Source organism: Hypomesus nipponensis, chromosome 12, assembly GCF_054491055.1.
Source record: "Hypomesus nipponensis isolate SF chromosome 12, ASM5449105v1, whole genome shotgun sequence".
Classification (NCBI taxonomy): Eukaryota; Metazoa; Chordata; class Actinopteri; order Osmeriformes; family Osmeridae; genus Hypomesus; species Hypomesus nipponensis.
In genome coordinates, this window is record NC_140372.1 from 3,486,476 (window position 1) to 3,506,966 (window position 20,491).

A 20,491-nucleotide genomic window follows, 5' to 3' on the forward strand; every position below is an offset into this window, starting at 1 on the left:
ATGACTGGCCCTCTCAACTCCTTAGACAAGTCTGTGTGGGTATGTGTGTCTGTGTGTGTGTCTGTGTGTGTCTGTGTGTGTGTGTCGTGCTTCTGTTTCGGGTTTCAGGACATTAAAGCCAAGGTCCCGCCCACACACACGCTCGACCAGTTGCTTTTGTTGTGTCGTGGGGTCTCAGCCGTCACCCCTGGTGTCGTTCGAGGGTCACGTCCACGCCTTCTTCCTTGTATTAGGCTGTCCTCCCGCCCTCATCTTTAGACTGCAACAATGGAAGAAAGAAGCCACTCAGCGGCGTATTCATTGTCCCCTGGGAGGGTTCGTTCTGTCAGATTGTTGTTTGTACTTGTGTGTGTGTTTGTGTGTGTATGTGTGTGGCTGTTTAACCTCAAGACAACCAGCTGTCTTAGGGTCCCTCAGTATTGATAGTTGTAGACATACATGTTACTAGTAGCCAGATTTTTTTTAACCTATCTGTCTTTTGGCTCACAATCTCAGTCTCTCTCGCGCTCTCTCTCTTTCTCTCTGTCTCATTACTCCCTAAGTAACCTTTGGTTACTGTTAAGAGGTAAATTGGGCAATAAGAGCGTTAACTATGTGTTAATGACCACAAGCGATTTCCTCAGCGGTCATACATGAATGGCTGCCATGACAGCTCCACTATCACAGGCAATAACCTCCACCTCGAGAGCGGCAATTAGCGGCAATATGAAATGTCACACGAGAGATTAAGATACGGCTGGACTCGAGGACGGAGAGAAAAACAGGCCGATGAGAGGGACAGAGAGACAGGTGTGGAAGTGCATGTGGGTGTGTGTGTGTGTTTGCTTGTGTGTGTTGTACACTTGTGTGTGTGTGTGTGTTTGAAAAAGAACACAGCCACACCTGCATGCACACTTTTTGCGAGAGAGAAAAAGAGAGAGGGATGGGAAAAAGCGGAGATCTTCAAAGAGCTTGATGGCCCTCTGTCTCCTGGTTAAGTGGTTAGATAATGCAGCCAGTAGAGAGCTGGGGAGATAGCAAGGTGAAAGTAATGATGCCTTGTTGTGTCTGATAAGCCTTGATAAGCCTCGATTATGACTGTGCTGGCTGCCTGGGCAGGGCACAATGGGGCCCTTGTACCAGGGACAGTAAAACAGTGGGCTGTTAGCTGGAACGGACCCATTAAAAGGCCATGAAAGAAACAAACTTCAAACACGGTCGCTGACTGTGTTGTAAGGGAGCCTTTGTCACACATGCCAAGGGGAGACCAGGCTAGACAAAGGTGTTGGGTGGGAGGCGCAGGTAGGAGGGGTGGGAGGGGTACGAGGGAGGGGGGGGGGGGGGTACGAGGGAGGGGGGGGGGGTACGAGGGAGGGGGGGGGGGGGGAAGGAACGGCACACAAGAGGGTGGAATCTGAAACTATATGACCAGATAGGTGTTATTTTGTGTCTTTTCGTGGATAATGGGTGGCAGGTGTTATGCTGCAGGGTGCCTGCAGGCTAGACAGTGTGCAGGCACACTCGGCGCACACCCCCCTCCCACAAACGTGTGCTCGGAAACCGTTAGTTTCTCCTGTCTACGTCATGTGATCGCCAAGCCCTTCGTTTGGAGCCTGGTTTTGTTGAGTTGCTGTGACGACCAAACAGTTAAGTTCTAGAATGGTTACTAAACACCATCCAATCATATTGGCTGTCCAGCTCACAGTTGAAAAGGATTCTCTTAAAAATAGAGTCAGAAAAAGAGAGTTTCAACGGCCTGGAGGCTGTGTGGCACACTACAAGGCTCAATATTAGTTAATAACTGACGGGGGAACGAGAGAAAAGAGAGAGAAAGAGAGAAACTAATAAATTACCTTTATCTCCTTAATGAGACAACATTAATTAGGGTCTCAAGGTCCGTCGTAGATCAGGGTGATTTATCTAGCGACTCTAACAGTGTGGGAATTAGACTAATTACCTGATAGACGGAGGGCTGATTCTCACTTCATAAAAAGACCATTGTGCACCCAAACCATTTATCAGCACTTCGATGGCAAGGAGATGCCAGGCTGAGGGGTGGCGAGGACAGAGGGAACTTAGTCTAGAAATCTCTCTCTCATTTGCACACACACATACACACACACACACACACACACAAACTACCAGGGTGTTGATGGGACGACACTGCACTGGTGTATAACTTTTATGTAAGGTTTCAGGTAAAGAACTTGTTGAAGTATTTGAGGAAGTGTTCCAGTTGCAGGATTCTCAGATTTGTGTCAAGTGTGGTTTGGTTTCTATGGAGCTATTGAACCAGTGCCAGCCTTTACAAACACTGTACGATTGATCGCTTTACCTAAGGTGTTAAGGCCTTCGATTCCCCGCCGTGCCAAATGACATTGTGTCCTTGGGCAAGGCACTTCACCCTACTTGCCTTGGGGGGAATGTCCCTGTACTTACTGTAAGTCGCTCTGGATAAAAGCGTCTGCTAAATGACAAAAAAAAAAAAAATGTCTGGAATGTTATCATAGAGTCTCAAGTTCAGGACATCCAAAAAAACATAACATACATAAACATTTACATACACAAAAGTAATGTGAGTTTGTTGTTTTTACATTTATTCATTTAGCAGACACTTATATCCAAAGTGACTGCCAAGAGAGAGCTTTACAAAAGTGCATAGGTCAATGATCATAAACAACAAGATAGCCCCAAAAACATTGCGGGCAGCCGAAACATGAAGCATATATTGTGAAAAGCAAAGAATTGCCAATGGGAAGAAACATTTCCATCATGTCTCGACAATTCAAATGTTCAGATGAATTAGCAAAAAAAGAAAAAAACAAAACGACATGTTTCTGGATTTGAGAAGTTTTTGTTCTGAATGCTCCTGAATGTTTCTGCAGGGCAGACGTCTTATCAGCAGGTTGAACAAACCTTTGGAGGAGCAGTGACCTAGTGGGAGTCTATAAAGTTGTTGACAGCTCCAGTGCTTAACGTCGGGAGAATGCATGGCTGGTGAACGCACCCAGACTTATATGGCAGGCCTCATCAGTCCAGAGCTGTGGTAATGATTGAAAAATAAGCCCATAATGACTGATAAGCTCTTTAATGTTCTGTAAACTCCCGCCTGCTGATAAAGTTTACTGGGGGAGAATTAATTGATAAACTTTGACTTTGTAGTTGCAAATGCAGGGGTGCAACGAGCCATGTCTAGTCAAACTATCAAAGAGCTAGGTGTGTGTAAGATGGTATGTGTCGTGTGCGATGTGTGCAAAAAACACATCTGCTTGTGTGAGAGAACTGTGTGTGTGTGTGTGTGTGTGAAAGAGAGGTAGAGAGACACCAAACAGAAACTGAGCGGGAGGGCGTGAAAGCAAAGAATCGAAAACAGTTCAGTAGGGGAGAAACCTTTTGTGGACAACTGAAGTCTGGTTCTGGTGGTCTGATCTCTGATCAGCTACGTTTCTTACATAAAAGTAAAGACTGTGCTAAACACGAGGGCAAAGGTAATCTGGTATCAGGTTCCTCACACACACACACACATACTCACTCACTCACACACACACACACATACTGCAAACACACACGGACACACTCTGTCTTTTTGATTAACATCTTCCAAGCACCCACTATCCAATCCTGCTCTTGTGGAATTCTGTTAACCAATTCCACACCTGTCAATAACAACCCGTCCTCAAGGTCACAACTACCAGTCAACCTGCAACACACACACACACACGCGCACACACACACACACAGATATATCTGTTGCTGATAATGGGTTTAAGGCCATCTCTTCAGTGATTGAGAGTCCTATGAAAAGGAAACAAAATTCAAACACGAGATGAACGAAATCTGATCTATGTAAGCAGTCACGTGTTCAAAACCGATGTGCTTACGATTCATTTTCTGGTCACGAACATGCATGGAACGTGCAATATCGTTAGATTTGACAATATTACAGTCTCAAAAAAATGTATTTAAGATTCACATCCAAATTGCGCAGGAATTAGGCTACATATTGTAATTTGACCCAAAATTAAAATTTCGCTGGGGAGTGGTGCCAATGCAGGCACATGCAAAGCATACAAAACTTAAACTGAGGCACAGGCCTGGAGATCAGTATAGTCTAAGGCCCCTCGTGTTTATGGGTGAGAGTATGGCGCGCGCCGTGCACCTATACCTTTTCTATAAGTGCTTAAACCAAGGGACCTGACACCGGGGGCAGCAGCACCATTTCGAGCATTGATTCAATTTAATTTGTGCACCTCTGTCACCGGGTGTGGATGACGGATTTACCCGCGGCCGCGGCTATTTAAATTACTTTTAAATCATAAAAGCAAGGAAACGACGCGCGAGGGGAAGAGGTTGGGAGGAATAGGCAAAAAGCACTCGGCATCGCAAGCTGATTTCCCTGGAGCAAATTAGCTCTATATCAGAACGGGCGACAGGCGGTAATCTGCGTGATAGGGAGCGGGGTGAGGGGAGGGAAAAGAGGGCCGGGCACCGTGCGTGTCATCGTTCCAATCTTCTCGGGGTCAGACCCAACAACAATAACCACACATAGTCTACCGCGTGCCACGTCGTGAAAGCATCCTCAATTTAAGCGCTGTATTCATCTCCTCGGACGTAATTTCACTTCGAGAGATAATTTAGAGCTCTTTGGATTGGGCTGTTTATCTCTCGACTTTCATAGGCCAATATTTGTAATACAACATTCAAGTCACATTGTGTAAGGCTACAGATTTGTTCGTCTTAATAAGAACATTACTTTAGTTAATAGGCCTATAGACCAACCTATTATATTCTCAAATATGCACGACGATTTAGTTAGGCCTGCACAACACACCATATTTGTCTATTTAAAATGAAAAATTGTTGTTTTTATTTTTTAACTAAAATACTAAATTCTGAACATCATAATGCAGTAACATCATACCAGACCAACCCGTTTCTGTTATTCAAAGTCGTCATACTAACAAGGACTTTGACAATTAAATACATTCAATGTAGACTAAATGTTGTTATTTATGTGTTTTATAGTTATTTGCCTTGCTGTGTCTTTCATCCAACACATAAGGTATGCTACATAAACTTACTGCTACGGAGACAAGAGGGGTTTCTAATCCCCTAGATGCATGTCGTATTTGTTCGTTTATCTCTTTGGGGACCACCTGGGCATTTGTTAGTACAATCACCTGCATTTGTTCCCCTCCAAGCATTTGTGGAGACAATGTTAGCTTGCTGTATTGCAGTTGTTAAATTAGTGACACACAATAGGTGGATCACGAGATCGTGCCCCCTCTTCACCCAGGTGACCTGCAACACAACAATGCAGGTGTCACGTAAAGTTCAGGAGGAGTGATAGTCTGTAACTAGCAAAACACTGTAAAATACATAGGCAGGTGTTGCCCATCAATAACATTGTTGTCCAATTTACCATGCTTTGAGTTCTGTAAAATAGCCTAGGCTATTATAAGCTACTAAGGGCGGGCCTAAATAGTCAAAATAGGCTTACCCCAATAATTCTGCTTTCAAACCTTGCAAGAAAATCAAAAAAATGTTCCTTCAATATTCATTTCATCACACATTTTCTTTTTAACAAAATAAAATAGTTTTTTGTCTATGCTATCGACGCTAAATCACTTAATCACTTTTACGGTTTATGTGTTATACTCGCTCGTAAAATTTAATTACATTAGTATAGCCTTGGACTGACAAGAAGTAAGTTGTTAATATTCTAAACTAAAATATAAATCTTATGTCATTAGTGTAATCCTTTCATGGATGGATTCGATACGATCACCTAGGCCTACTATATTTCAAATTCAAACTGATACTAATAGCCTAACTTAAATTTGAGATACGTTTATTCGTTTGCAAATCTAACTCAATCGTGTTTAATATAATTTGTGAAAGGTAGAAAATTATAACCGTACATTACATATTTTATAATGTAAAAGTAAAAATAACAAACAAGTCGTAACTGCATTGATTCTTTGGATTTTAATTCAAACAATAGGGTACATATTAAACCTTTCTGCCGCCACGTTTATAAAGGCCAGCGTTTGAATGACAGGAGCTGGACAGAGGTTAAGATATGCCTTGCGCGTGCTGGTGCGCTCAGAGTGCATGAGGAGCGGAGAACGAGCGAGTAATTAGTTAATTAGAAAACTGTAGACTACAGTGAACCATCAGAGCACCTGCGCGAGCCAATCACGTCTCGAACAGGCCGATAGGGGTGGGGAATCGACGGGTGAAGGAGTGAAGCATCACTTTAAGCCGCTATTAAACAGGAAAGACTCGAGGACCGTAGGCTAACATCCATATCTATTGACATTACACGAGAACATGTGCGGGGTAAGGAGAAACGCTAAGCCTTGATAACCACATAAAACTTTGCTCACTTAAGCATTGAAATTTAATCTTCTACCTGAACATTTTTGTTTTGTCTAAATATAAAATTGAAATCGCTGTTATCAGATATGATCAAGACTTGGTTTGCACAAAACTGTTACAAGTGCAGCATGTAATGCCATGTGCGCAAAGAAAATTATGCACAATTGTTATTCATCATTTGGGTCAGGATAGAGGTATTCTGGCATCCGCATAGAGACTATATACAAGACTATACAAGACGGGAACATAGATTGAAGTTGGATGAACTATTTATGCGCACTGAGGAACAGCACAAATACGCTTTGGCAGGTCTGAGTTTTGAACAGCTGACGGCAATATTCCTCAGGAGAGCCGCAATGGAGAAGTCCAAGAACTTCCGAATCGATGCTCTGCTTGCCGATGAGACTCGCCGAGGGAACCGTGACCACTCCCCGGGTCTCAGTGATAGCCCCACGGGCAGCCCCGTGTCCTGCCGGCGTGCGGACACCCCATCCCCTCGCGGGACGCCAGGGGCCATGCAACTTCAAACCGGAATAATACCTAAACCGGGACTGTTGAATCTCCCGCATCCAGGACTCGCCTCGTTACCTCATGGGGCAATTCCGGGCATGTATCCTGCCCCTATGTACCCAATATCGGCTTTAGGTGGCCAGCATCCGGCCTTTGCATACTCCGGGTTCACCCAACTCACTCAGCCGTATCCAGATCATCTGAAGGCGGCCGCCATGGCGGGGTCTCTCCCCTTGGAACATTGGATTCGCGCCGGGATAATGATGCCACGCCTTCCTGACTACAGTTGTAAGTAGGCAATACCTGCATGCACACCTGTCTTAGGCTACAGCCTATAAAAATCTGTTAAGTAAGCCTATAAGCCTTTGAGACGGCATACTTCTGTTGTGGTTTATATATTTGGCAAAAGCAGGCAGACGGGAAACGCAGGCCTATGCTGCAATAGATGTTTTACAAAAAGGTGTGGTAGTATCACCAACGAATTAATTTGTGGACAGAACCAGGTGTTTATTGGCAGGGAATAGATTGTTTGATGACCAAACAACCACTTCCAAAGCACCCAACCGCCAAGGTGTTGTAAACTCACTTATTGTTCCTCATTGCATATCCAAAGGTGAGGGAAAGCAAATAAAGCCACACATATACGCACAGACACACACATATACACATTCACTCAAACACACACATATACATATACACTCAAACACACACATATACATATACACTCAAACACACACTCAAACACGCACATATACACATACACTCAAACACACATATGCATAACCTAGTAGAAGTTTATTGTCAGTTAATTTGTCAACGGACAAACCTGAGGTTTGTCAACATTATAATAATAAAATAATAATAATTTAAAAAAAGAAATCTGCAAGTAAAATATGTTGAAAATATGGCTGTTCTATGATAATTATATGTAGCCTAATTTCCAGAACCCCACTAGAGAAGGTGCAAAGCCAGGCCTCAGAAAGCAACAACAAATCAAAAATCAAAACCATGAATTATAACAATAATAATGTAATAATTGCGGCACAACAACATTATAATAACAGGTTACAAATAATAATAATAATAGTAATAACTATAATACCAGCTCTTGTCAATTCCATACTTGCAAGTTGTCTTAGCATATGACACACATTTTGACAGCCTATAAGACTGTAGGGCTAATAGCTTGATGATCTGCAAATATGATCTTTGCGGCTAATAGATAGGGCCTACCATCCATATTTGGGCTAATGTTTGTGTTTTGATATCAGTATTCAAGCATGTTTTTTGGATGCCTAAATTCAAGGTTTTGGAGTTTAATTTATATTTTAATTTGGTAGCCTAAATAACAAATGTTTCAAAAATGATCAGTCAAGTCCCTACTCCGTATTCTTTGGATCGCCTTTATGTCTAACTTGCAGTCGATTTACTGCTAATATCATCGTTTTTTTATTTTGGGCCTGTATTTATTTCACTATAAATGTCAGCTGGATAAAAATTGTCTTTGTGTGTGGAGGAAACTATAAACAGACAGCTAAAACATTCTGTAGTTCATCAATAAAATCCAAAAAGCGTTCATCGAATTTTCATTAAGTTAATGGTGTGCTTGCGGTTTTTATGGCCCCTGTGCCCTGCTTTTGCCTTGTTCCCTAGTCAACAATAAACTGGAGTAAAGCTATTACAGTTAATGATGGCCGGAGAGTGCAGGCATATGTGTGTGTGTTCCTTCCCACAAAATTATATTGGGTTTCTTGTGTCCTTGATATTACATAAATAAGGCCGTTGTGATTCTCGAGAAGGACCAAGTTAGGAGTGTCCTATAGCTTGAATTTACAAGAATACACCCATTTCAATATTGTCTGAGAGACTTTTTTTTTTAACCTAGTTTCAAAATGATGAAAGTGCCTCACTCTCATTTTCCAAGGTTTTGTTGAGGGGAAGTGCATCTATCCTTGCTTCTTAGAAAAGTAACAAGAATGAATTTCAAGTTTTCCTCCTTTTGGAATGGATAACCACAATGATTGATTTATTTCTCTTACTTTTCCCTCCCTCCCTCCCTCCCTCCCTCCCTCCCTCCCTCCCTCCCTCCCTCCCTCCCTCCCTCCCTCCCTCCCTCCCTCCCTCCCTCCCTCCCTCCCTCCCTCCCTCCCTCCCTCCCTCCCTCCCTCCCTCCCTCCCTCCCTCCCTCCCTCCCTCCCTCCCTCCCTCCAGCGATGCCCCAGTCTGGCCTGTTGGGCAAGTGTCGCAGACCCCGCACGGCCTTCACAAGCCAGCAGCTGCTGGAGCTGGAGAACCAGTTCAAACTCAACAAGTACCTGTCCAGACCCAAGCGCTTCGAGGTGGCCACCTCCCTGATGTTGACCGAGACACAGGTGAGAGAGAGAGAGTGTGCCATTAGTGCGTGTCGTCTGTACAAGTATGATTGTACAAGCATTCCTGTACAAGTATGCCCATGCTCTTTTGATAGTGTGTTTTAGAGTAGGTGTATTCAGGTGTAAAACGTTTGCGGATGCATAAGGTGGGCGTGTGTGTACACAGTTGCGGTGTGGGAATGCATTTAAGGATGCATGTGTGTACGCATGTGCAATGGTGCGTGTGCGGGTCTACATCTGACAGTGGTGTGCGTGATTGTTTTGTCGTCATACCGACAGTACTGACAGGTGTGTCTTGGGTCCGCCCCTTCACAGGTAAAGATCTGGTTCCAGAACCGGAGGATGAAATGGAAGCGTAGCCGCAAGGTTAAGGAGCAGGCGTCTTCCTCGGGGCAGTCGGACACCGAACGCCTGCGCACGGGAAAAACAGCTGCCGACAAGTCGTTGCTCGGCAACCGGGCTGTCGATCAAGACGACGGAGGGGAGGAGCTGGACCTAGAGGAAGGGGAGGAGGAGGAGGAAGAGGAGGAAGAGGAGGAGCTCGGCTCCCAACGTGGCTTCCCTGTTGCCGTGGGTAACGGGGTGGGATTGCCGCGTTCAGCCACGGACTTCCTGCAGCGCACGGCAGTTGTCGAGCTCGGTTACAACCCCCACAGTCCCTTCACCGACGACGAGCTGGAAGGTGTGGGCGGGGACAGGAAGATAGGGGCGGGGTTATGAACAAACAACCACGCCCACAAGAAGTGCAGGTTGACCCTATCAGGTGTTTTTCGGTGTGTGCTTAAAGACATTGGGCCAGTGAGGAGTAGACAAAGTTTTAAGTTGTGTGTTTTGTATACCATGCAGTTTCATGTTTCTGTGTCTCAGAGGTTTGTTTATAAAGTTGGACGATGTTGGAGTGAAATTGGCTCACCTCAGTTCAAATGGAGCCGAAACATAGACACACACACACACACACGCTGTGGCTGAATAAAATAAATAGGTATATTTCTGTGGCATGCCAAATGGTTTTTTTGTCTTTTTTACATAAACTTGTCAGACCATAAGAGGTATCCAGTTTACCATGCTCTGTTGAAGAGATTACCCTGAGAAATAGGTACTTACAATGTGGCAAAGCACACTGGTTGTCTGTGCCGTTATTACACCAACGTCCATCTTCTCTTAGCTCCGCCCCCTGGCATGCTGATTGACAGCAGTGCCGCCTCCCCCATGCTCAGCAGCTGAATGATGGGTGGCGAGTGAGTTATGTTCAGGATCGAAGACTGTTGCAGACCGCTGTGGAATCAATAGTTTTTCACATACTGCTACTCCCCAGGAGAGAAGACATTGATACTGTACGTTAATACAAAGACAATGTTAAAAAAAAAGACACTTTGCAACACTGTCATTTTGTCAAGAGTTATATTGGCAACCTCGGAAAACAGTGGTTTTCATGAAAACTCTCTTACTTGTGCAATTGAACACTGTCGTCCTTTTTTTGTTGATATTGATGTGTACCGGTTCCTTGTTGTTAGTTAACCACGTGTAAATGTATCTAATTTATTTGAAATGAGAAGTTGATGAAAAAAAGGGAAAAGTTAATCGTATTTATCTGAAACTGGTATCTATGTTCTTGGCAGCGTCAAATAAAGATCAACAATGAAAATTGTAAGGTGTCTAGGCTACAGTCTGTCTCCACAGCTGATAAATCCACAGTTTAGTGCATTAAGATCTCTCACACAACTCACACAAGTGTGTCACAAACAAAGCTGACCATCCCGTCAGAAAGTCAGGTATGTCCTCCTTCTAGCAAAAGCAGGGTTTGGGAAGGGCACAGGGAGGAGATGGAGATGTGAGAGCAGAGATGTCCAACTGGCCTATAAATCCTTCTCAGATTCGACATATCGGCCAAATTTTCACTTTCAATCTCACTTAATGGAAATTTTCCCGAGCACTCTGCGTTACTTTCTACGACTTCCATCCCTTGTAATCTTCCGTGTTACCGTCACCTTGTCGACGTCTGAGATGAAAGACGGCGGAAAGACAACGGACAGCGCCTTCTAAACCCCAAAGCTTCCTATGATTTATGGTCTGGGGGCTTTCAGATATGAATTACTCAGCCTGGTTTACTGATAGTCAAATAATTAAGTTAATGAAGGGAGGGTAAAGTAATCAGGGTCCAATGCTGATGTCACCAGGGCCCATTTTAATTATTCGCCGGAGGAAGGAAAAGATGAGTGTGTGTGACCGAAACGGGGGAGTTTTATTGGGCTTCCATGTTAGGGCAGTGATTAAATACTGGAATCGGAGGACACACACAGTATAACTCCTCGTTGTCCTCTCGGCCCGGCCCACAACACTGCGTTTATACAGTGATTAAATGTATTTTTAACTGGCCGTGCAGACGCTGGCTTGTCTCGTGAAACAGAGCGTGGCCTACTCCACTGGGGCTGAAAGAAGCTTTAAGAACTGATCTAGCGTCAGTTTCAATGCACGCTCTGTGGAGGTGGGGGGGGGGGGGGGGGGGGGGGGGTCGTAAAAGGTTAAGGAATGTTGATGTCACTGGGGTCATTGCGTCACTGACAGTAGAGATTCCTTCCAAACTTGCCTGTTTACACAGGATCTTCTGACATTAGAACATGACGACTATGAACACCGCTTAGCTGGAGTAGGTCAACCAATTTAACTCGGACACTGGTCAACCTGCAGTTAAAACACAGATGACCAGTGAGTCAAATCTCATGAAGGGATTTATTCGCCATGAATGTTTGCACAAACAAGGAATTTACTTTGGCAGGAAGGTGCATACGTTAAACATATAGGAATCTTGAAACTTAAATATGTGGTCTAACTATACAAAAGGAGCAAGGTCTAGCTAATACTAAAGGATTTTGAATAAAAAATAAAAAATAAGTAGCCATAAATGCAATCTAACCTAAAAATACAGATAGTGCAAAGAGAAGGATACAATAGTGCAAATTGCAAAGTGCAGGGTGTCATTGTGCAGATTGTGATTTAAACGTCAGTGAGAGTCCTTGGCCTTGTTAACTGTTCTTGTGGCGTGAGGTTTTGGTCTTGATGGACCGCAGCCTTCTGCCAGAGGGAAGTATAGTTGGAACAGGGAGTGTCCAGGGTGGGAGGGGTCAGCCACAATCTTCCTCGCTCGCCTCAGGGACCTCGAGGTGTGCAGAGCCTCGAGGGAAGGCAGATCGCAGCCGATCACCTTCTCAGCAGTGCGGATGATTATACGCTGCAGTCTGCTCTTGTCCTTGGCAGTGGCAGCAGCGTACCAGGTGGTGATGGAGGTGGTGAGGATGGACTCAATGATGGCTGTGTAGAAGTGCACCATCATTGTCTTTGGCAGGTTGAATTTCTTCAGCTGCCGTAGGAAGTACATCCTCTGTTGTGCTTTTTTGGTGAGGAAGCTAATGTTCAGTTCCCATTTGAGGTCCTGGGAGAGGATAGTGCCCAGGAAGCGGAAAGACTCCACAGTGCTGACTGGAGAGTCACTCAGGGTGATGGGGGTGAGTGGGGCTGTGTTCTTCCTGAAGTCCACAACCATCTCCACTGTCTTAAGAGCATTGAGCTCTAAGTTGTTCTGGCTGCACCAGGTCACCAGGTTGTCAGCTTCCCACCTGTAGTCAGACTCGTCCCCGTCAGAGATGAGCCCAATCAGGGTGGTGTCATCTGCAAACTTCAAGAGTTTGGCAGACGGATGGCTCGAGATGCAGCTGTTGGTGTACAGGGAGAAGAGCAGAGGAGAAAGGACGCAGCCCTGAGGAGCTTCGGTGCTGATGGACCGGGAGTCAGAGACTTGTGTTCCCAGCCTAACGCGCTGCTTCCTGTCAGACAGGAAGTGTGTGATCCACCTGCAGGTGGAGTCGGGCATGTTCAGCTGGGAAATACAGTGCTTCTTGACTGACAGGATGTCAGTTATATTAGGCTGTAGGCCTGTAGGCCTGTATAGGCACTTATGTTCACACAAATGTTTGGTTTGTGTTACAGTATGCATGTTTCTTGTTCCAAGACCAGTGAAGTGAAGAGGCCCTTTAGGCTCAGTGAAAGGACCTGACTGCAGCTTTTAATTTTCCTGATGAAAAAAAATCATATAAATCATAAAGATCTCATTTGTGTGACGTGTCAGCTGTATGGCAAATGGTCTGATATAAACCCATCTGACACTGTACAAAGATCATAGCCAATTGATAAGGCGGTGTAACTGGAACGAAATATAGAGATTATTAATTAAATTTCAATTCTAATTTAATCTGAACACACTGGCGTATTTATGAAAAATGATTCTTAATTTGCATCTATAAGGGTGATGAGGGAGAGGCTGTCAGATTCGTCAACTGTCAACCAGGCCGGACGTTAATGACGTATACTGCTGACTTTGTGTTTGTGTGTGCATGTGAATTTTGTCATTCGTGTTTGTGTTCCAGTATGTATATGACTATATGTGTGTGTGTATGCTTAGCCCGAGGCCGACAGAGAAGAGAGTAAGTCTAAGTGTGTGTAAAAATGTTGCTCTGTCTATTATTTCGTCTCAATCACTCAAGTCACCACTGAAATGTCAATGCGACCCACAAGTCCTCCAATACAAAATGGTTACCAGAATGCCCATTTTCATGGTAAAATAAATAAATTGGTCTCTTTCACTTTGTCAGATTATAAATCAGGGACAATAACTTAAACTGGAAGACCTGTAAAATATTTACACCCTGTAGTTTAATCAATCAGCAAAATGTCGGGCTCATTACGGAAATATGAACAGATTGTCCGATCTTTTAAAGTAATCACGCGTATTGGTTTAGGTTTCCCCTGGCCTTGTCGTGTCACTTAAGCTAATGGGAAGGTAGGGAATTGAGTGACGGGCGCCGTAAATTCGCATCTGTCCGACTTTAACCGCTGTTCGAATGCATGAAAAAGGCCAAGTTTTGGCAATAAAGTTTATTGAAAAGGCGTGGCCTTTCCCTGAACAGTGGGGGTGTATTCATGAGTGCGGTTTATTGTTGCGGGAAATATGTTACAGGTGCTTAAAAAGGCAATGATCACAACATCTCAACAAAGCTTTCTTTGTCATTGGGGCCCAATGTCATTCCACGGTGGAAACAAATTGATTTAATCCTAATTTTGCTGAACGATGAGCGAACTATTTCAAACAAGCATTTTTGGGTTCAGATAGTAAAGATCTCGGGCCTACTATCAAAGCCGTGCAGGTGTGAAATCTCTGCTAGCCTACTAAATACTCTAAAGTAGCCTAGTATAGGTCTACCTTAACCCTTATTGATGAAAATTGATCATAAGAAATGGGGGACGTTCAAGGGCATTCGCTTTAGCAAATACTTTGTAAAAGATCACACTGTCGAAGGCTCAGCAGAGAAGCAAGGTGAAGGGACAATACAGAATGAAACATACCCCAATTAGCCTTGGTCTATCACGGTTAAAGGTCGCCCCCTGGCGGAGAACTGTGTTACATGCGCTTTTACTGCGCAGCACGCAATCTTGTCCCACGTGCGTCCAAAGGGGGACAGCCATATCCAAATAGGGGCGGGTTTGAAGAAATCGGTGAATATAAAACTTTGATCGCCATGCTCACGTGGGTTGAGTCAATGCCATCTTGGGGAAGTTATCAAACAAAAGTAGAAAACTAAATCAACCAGAAGTTTCCATCTCAACACAATGGCCTCCGCAGAACTTGGTACGCTTTCTTTACAAGTTGTTGAATGCTGCAGAGTTATACAGCTCTTCCATCCATCACTTTAACCCTGATAGTTAGCTAGCTTGCTACAATATTTGAATGATAACGCAGCATTTTGTTAGCAAAGGCTAGTTAGCTTCTACCTAATTATGAAAAATGACTCGTTGGATTTTAACAAATGTTTCATGATGTATTTTATTTCCCAGCATTGTTGAGTGTGTCTGACAAGAATGGACTGCTGGATTTTGCCAAACGTTTGGTGAATGTTGGACTGTCTCTCGTCGCTTCGGGGGGACGGCCAAAACCCTGCGTGATGCTGGACTAGCTGTCAGGTACACTCTGACCTTGTTTTACATTATATTATCCAGTTAAAGATACAATTCTGGAACTTTAGTTTACAAAGTATGCATTCAGTGTGCGTTTGTAACGTGGCTATCACCACCCGTTCCTGCTCTGTCACACAGGGATGTATCTGAGCTCACGGGACACCCTGAGATGCTGGGAGGGCGAGTGAAGACCCTCCATCCGGCCGTGCACGGAGGCATCCTGGCCCGCCGTACCCCCTCAGATAAGGCCGACATGGAGAAACTGGGTTACAGTCTGGTCCGGTAAGGCATTGTCCTACACGGACCTTAACAATCTAAGACTTAAGTAACATGTCTGTATTGCTATTGAATGAGTTGAGGTGGCTATGTTCTGAATCAGTATGCACGTGATGTGGCTCGAGATTTGTTACATTTGGCACGTAAACATGAGGGCTCATGCGGGAGCATGCTAGCTAATCTGATAAACGGTTAATTCAAATCGTGCAGCATCCACTTCATTACCCTCACATGACTCCTGCTGGTTCAGGGAGGGAAGATGATTGGCTGTGAGCCTCCACAGAAACAGGGAGATGTATGGAAGCAAATCAGTGACATTGATTTGAATTTTACGGCATGGAAAACCTTTAATATTGACATTTGAAACATCACCTAATTTGTTGGTTTTGAATGTACCTCCTATTAAAAATGAAACAATAATTTAATTTCAATGTAAAAGTTTTGAAAAAAACGTTGACATTTATTTCAATTTCAGAGATGATTTCAAAACCAACAAATTTGGTGGTGTTAAAATTGGGCAGCCACAGTTCCTGGTTGTCTTCTGAAAGAGTTAACTAGACCCTGTTGTGTTAAACGCCATGTTTCTGTGGCCAGGGTGGTGGTGTGTAATCTCTACCCGTTTGTGAAGACCGTCTCTGTCCCTGACGTGCCTGTGGAGGACGCCGTGGAGCAGATAGATATTGGTGAGCCTGGAAGCCTGTTATCTTGACACGCATCTCACAGCACCCAAGACCAGAAAGTTGTTTTATTCGCCATGAAAGTTTACACTGAAGGAATTTACTTTGTCAGGAAGGTGCATACATTAAACATATAGGAATCTTAAAACTTAAATATGTGGTCTAACTATACTAAAGGTATAAAGTCTAACTAATACTAAGGGGATTTAGAATAAAAAATAAAATATACAGTAGCTAAATAATTTACAATGAGGGATGAGGATATGATTTTTAACTTTAGTTGATTAGCCTGTCTAGCAATGTAGTCATGTGATCATGAAGTCATGTGACCTCTTGACCCTGTGTGTGCAGGAGGTGTTACCTTGCTCCGCGCCGCGGCCAAGAACCACGCCCGCGTCACCATCGTATGCGACCCCGCCGACTACCCGCTGGTTGCCGCGGAGATGGAGGGGTCGGAGGGCAAGGACACCTCCTTGGAGACCCGTAAGACGTTGGCGCTGAAGGTAACCGTAGTAACGATACTGGGAGGGGGTAAGGGCGGATGGTGACCACAGAAACGAGAGTGAAACGATGCTGAACACCCTATCAGGAATCAGTGTTTGTAGGACAGTCGCTAGCTACTAATGTACCGAGGAACTTGAAAGGAGTCCATTGTCTGTGCCTGTCAGTCTGACACAGTTAGATCCATAAATTCATCCCATTCGACTAATTCAGAGCCAAAAGCAAATCGCGATCTCCCCCTCCCCGCCACACAAACCAAGGTGACCAAACCAGTAACACGAGGCTCTGTAGAGATTTGAGATTGTGTCATCTCTCTCCTTTTGCTAAGCGGCCATCTTGTTCAGACACGTCCTCATCACACGTCAACTGCCAACTAAGTTGAGCAAGACAGGAAAGGCACTTTTAGCCGAATCCAATAAAATAAAAGGTACACAAAACAAACACTTGAGCAGATGCCTCGCATGGCAGGTAAGAGACGGCTCAGGGGTTGACTGCCATTTTGAGTCCTGTCCACTTTGCCAGATATTGACTGTCCTTCTCTGGACAATCTTCTCAGGCGATACCATGTCATTGATCCGACCGTTGAGTAGATCAGGATTGATGACAGTTGCTATCTCTGTGAGGACAGGGTTCCATGGTGTGTCCTGCTCTCTGGGTTCAGGTCAGAGGAAGGCTGGAGGGCCGTGTTTGGTTTGTGTGTTTTTGGGAGGGGAGGGGGGGGGTGGGGGCAGGGGAAGGGCCAAGGTCCAATCTGGGCTGCCAACATTAGATTGTTCTGATAGATGAGAAATGTATTTGGCTCGTCATGCAGGCTTTCTCCACTGGTTAGTGCCTCCATGGCGAGGCAAAAAAATAACCAAAATAGGATCCATTATTTTGCAATGTATGATGGGTGGCAGTAATCCTTGGCGTACCCCACTGTGTAATATCAATCTTGATGCAGCAGTAGCGCCATCTGCTGGCGAGGCTGAAGTCTTACATCTGGTGTTGTTCCCCCCCCTCACAGGCCTTCACCCACACGGCACAGTACGATGAGGCCATCTCCGACTACTTCCGCCGCCAGTACAGTCGTGGCGTATCCCAGCTGCCCCTGCGCTACGGCATGAACCCCCACCAGGCCCCCTCCCAGCTCTACACCCTGCGCCCCACCCTGCCACTCACAGGTACACCTCCGGCCCGCCCGCACACTCAAACACCTTTCACCGAGTTACAAGATTATTGAATCAGAAGGGGTTTTATTTTCCCACTCATTGGCTCTCTCTCTCCTCCCCCCTCCCCCCCCTCAGTGGTGAATGGATCTCCAGGCTTCATCAACCTGTGTGATGCTCTGAACGCCTGGCAGCTGGTCAGGGAGCTGAAGGGAGCTCTGGGCATGCCCGCCGCCACCTCCTTCAAGCACGTCAGCCCTGCTGGTGAGCACACACACAAACACACAGACACACACACACTCACACACACACAGCCAGACAGGGGTACTCTGTCCCCACACACACCTTTCTGGTAACATGAAAATGTTAAACTTGATATATCCATGTGTCTCTCTTCCAGGGGCTGCTGTGGGCGTTCCCTGACTGAGGATGAGGCTAAGGTGTGCATGGTGCACGACATGCTGTCTGACCTCACCCCACTGGCCACAGCGTACGCCAGGGCCCGAGGTACTGTCTGTCTGCCTGCCTCTCTGCCTCTGCCTCTCTCTGCCTCTGTGTGTCTGTTTCCTCTCCCTCTCACTCCTCCCCGTCTGTCAGCCTGCCTCTCTCTCTCTGTGTTTCCTCCCTCTCACTCCTCTCTCTGTCCTCCAGGGTCAGACAGGATGTCGTCGTTTGGTGACTTCATCGCCCTGTCTGACGTGTGTGACGTCCCCACGGCCAAGATCATATCCAGAGAGGTGTGTGTGTGTGTGTGTGGGGGAGGGGGCAGGTTGAGAGTTCATCACAGAAGTGTCCTGTTCCTCACCCCCCCCTACTCCTCTCACTCTCAGGTGTCCGATGGCATCATCGCCCCCGGTTACGAGGAGGAGGCTCTCCGAGTTCTGTCCAAGAAGAAGAATGGGAACTATTGTGTTCTCCAGGTACGACCCCCCCCCCCCCCCCACACACACGCACGCACGCACGCACACACACACACTTTAATCAACTCAGGGTTGATGATAACGCATGAATGAAGACCATAGATTGCCGAAAATTGTCTCTTGAGTTACTTGATGGACTAGCGCTCTGTACGTGTGATTTACTGTGTGTGTGTGTCAGATGGATCCAGCCTACGAGCCGGACGAGGCTGAGGTGCGAGTGTTGTTCGGCCTCCACCTGAAGCAGAAGAGGAACGCTGCGCTCGTAGACAAGCAGCTGTTCAGCAACGTCGTGTCCAAAGGCTCTGTGAGTTCACCTTCATCGCCGGGGCGATGGAGGGGAAAGAGGGAGTCAGATTCATAAATGTCTGTTTTTATACTGTAGCTGTGGACAAACTGAACTGCACAGTGCCTAAAGTTGACCCTTGCATGACCCCGTCCCTTAGCTGTCAGAGAATGCTGTGCGTGACCTCATCGTGGCGAGCATTGCCGTCAAGTACACCCAGTCCAACTCTGTGTGCTACGCCAAGGACGGCCAGGTACAGGGGGAGGGGAGGAGCAGAGGGGAGTAAGAATTGTCGCAATGAATTAAAGCCCTCTTACAGGGAAGCTAATGTGTGTGTGTGTGTGTCAGGTGATTGGCATTGGGGCGGGACAGCAGTCCCGGATCCACTGCACGCGCCTAGCGGGCGACAAGGCTGACAACTGGTGGCTGAGGCACCACCCGCGCGTGCTGAGCATGAGCTTCAGAAGCAGCGTGAAGCGGGCCGAGAGGGCCAACGCCATCGACCAGTACGTCAGCGGCACCATCGGAGAGGTGAGTGGTCACTGAAGCCTGTGTTCCACTGAAGCCTGTGCACAGCCACGACTCACTAGTAAAACTGTACTGTGTGTGTGTGTGTGTGTGACTATAACCACGTGTCTCTCCCCAGGGCCCTGACCTGGCGGTGTGGAAGGCCATGTTTGAGGAGGTTCCAGAGCCCCTGTCTGAGACGGAGAGACACAACTGGAAGAGCTCCCTGCAGGCTGTGGCTCTCAGCTCCGACGCCTTCTTCCCCTTCAGAGACAACGTGGACCGTGCCAAACGGGTCAGTGAACACACACACACACACACCACAGGACCCTCCTTTGCTACACACACACACACACACACACCACAGGACCCTCCTTTGCTCTTTTCATTTCCTCCCGTATTATAAACGAGCTGACCTCTGACTCCTCCCTGCAGAGTGGCGTGGAGTACATCGCTGCTCCGTCCGGCTCCACAGCCGACGAGGTCGTGATCAACGCCTGCAACGAGCAGGGCATCACTCTGGTGCACACGAACCTGCGCCTGTTCCACCACTGAACACACACACACACACCAAGGCTTCACATACTCAACACTACGATGAATCAACACGCACACAAGCTTTCACAAGAAACTTAATTTCGACGTTGATTTTAGTGACACACTTGGATCATTCCAGTTACATGCACAGAAGGGTGTTCATGTTGCACTCGACACACACTCCTCCTCATTCCTGGCGAGCGATTGCAGCTACTGAAATTGTTACTCTGATAGGTCAAGGATTGTTAAACGAGACAAATAAACAAAGATGCAAGTTTTGTATCTTGCTGAAAAATTGTCTGATTTTTGTTCTAAGCGTTCTTTGCAAGTTTACATAAACCCTACAAAATTTAATCAGTTAGTTTAGGCGGCATATTAACATGCTAACAAAAAA

The 20,491-nt window shown here is 45.8% G+C and overlaps 2 protein-coding genes across 2 annotated transcripts; both read left to right on the forward strand.

Annotated features, from left to right (window-relative positions):
- Window positions 1-6,279: 6,279 nt before the first annotated feature.
- Window positions 6,280-10,534, forward strand: mnx2b (motor neuron and pancreas homeobox 2b). The gene is made up of 3 exons (XM_084668410.1): window positions 6,280-7,158; window positions 9,082-9,242; window positions 9,558-10,534. Exons 1-3 carry the CDS (start codon window positions 6,633-6,635, stop codon window positions 9,960-9,962), a joined length of 1,092 nt encoding a protein of 363 aa, XP_084524536.1. The 5' UTR covers window positions 6,280-6,632; the 3' UTR covers window positions 9,963-10,534.
- Window positions 10,535-14,743: 4,209 nt separating this feature from the next.
- Window positions 14,744-20,392, forward strand: atic (5-aminoimidazole-4-carboxamide ribonucleotide formyltransferase/IMP cyclohydrolase). The gene is given in 17 exon segments (XM_084668409.1): window positions 14,744-14,922; window positions 15,129-15,206; window positions 15,209-15,254; window positions 15,387-15,530; window positions 16,119-16,207; window positions 16,553-16,704; window positions 17,709-17,865; window positions 17,989-18,114; window positions 18,251-18,268; window positions 18,271-18,357; window positions 18,502-18,587; window positions 18,681-18,770; window positions 18,949-19,074; window positions 19,214-19,306; window positions 19,402-19,584; window positions 19,700-19,855; window positions 19,996-20,392. Coding segments are annotated over 17 exon segments (1,770 nt in total). The 5' UTR covers window positions 14,744-14,903; the 3' UTR covers window positions 20,116-20,392.
- The last annotated feature ends 99 nt before the right edge of the window (window positions 20,393-20,491 follow it).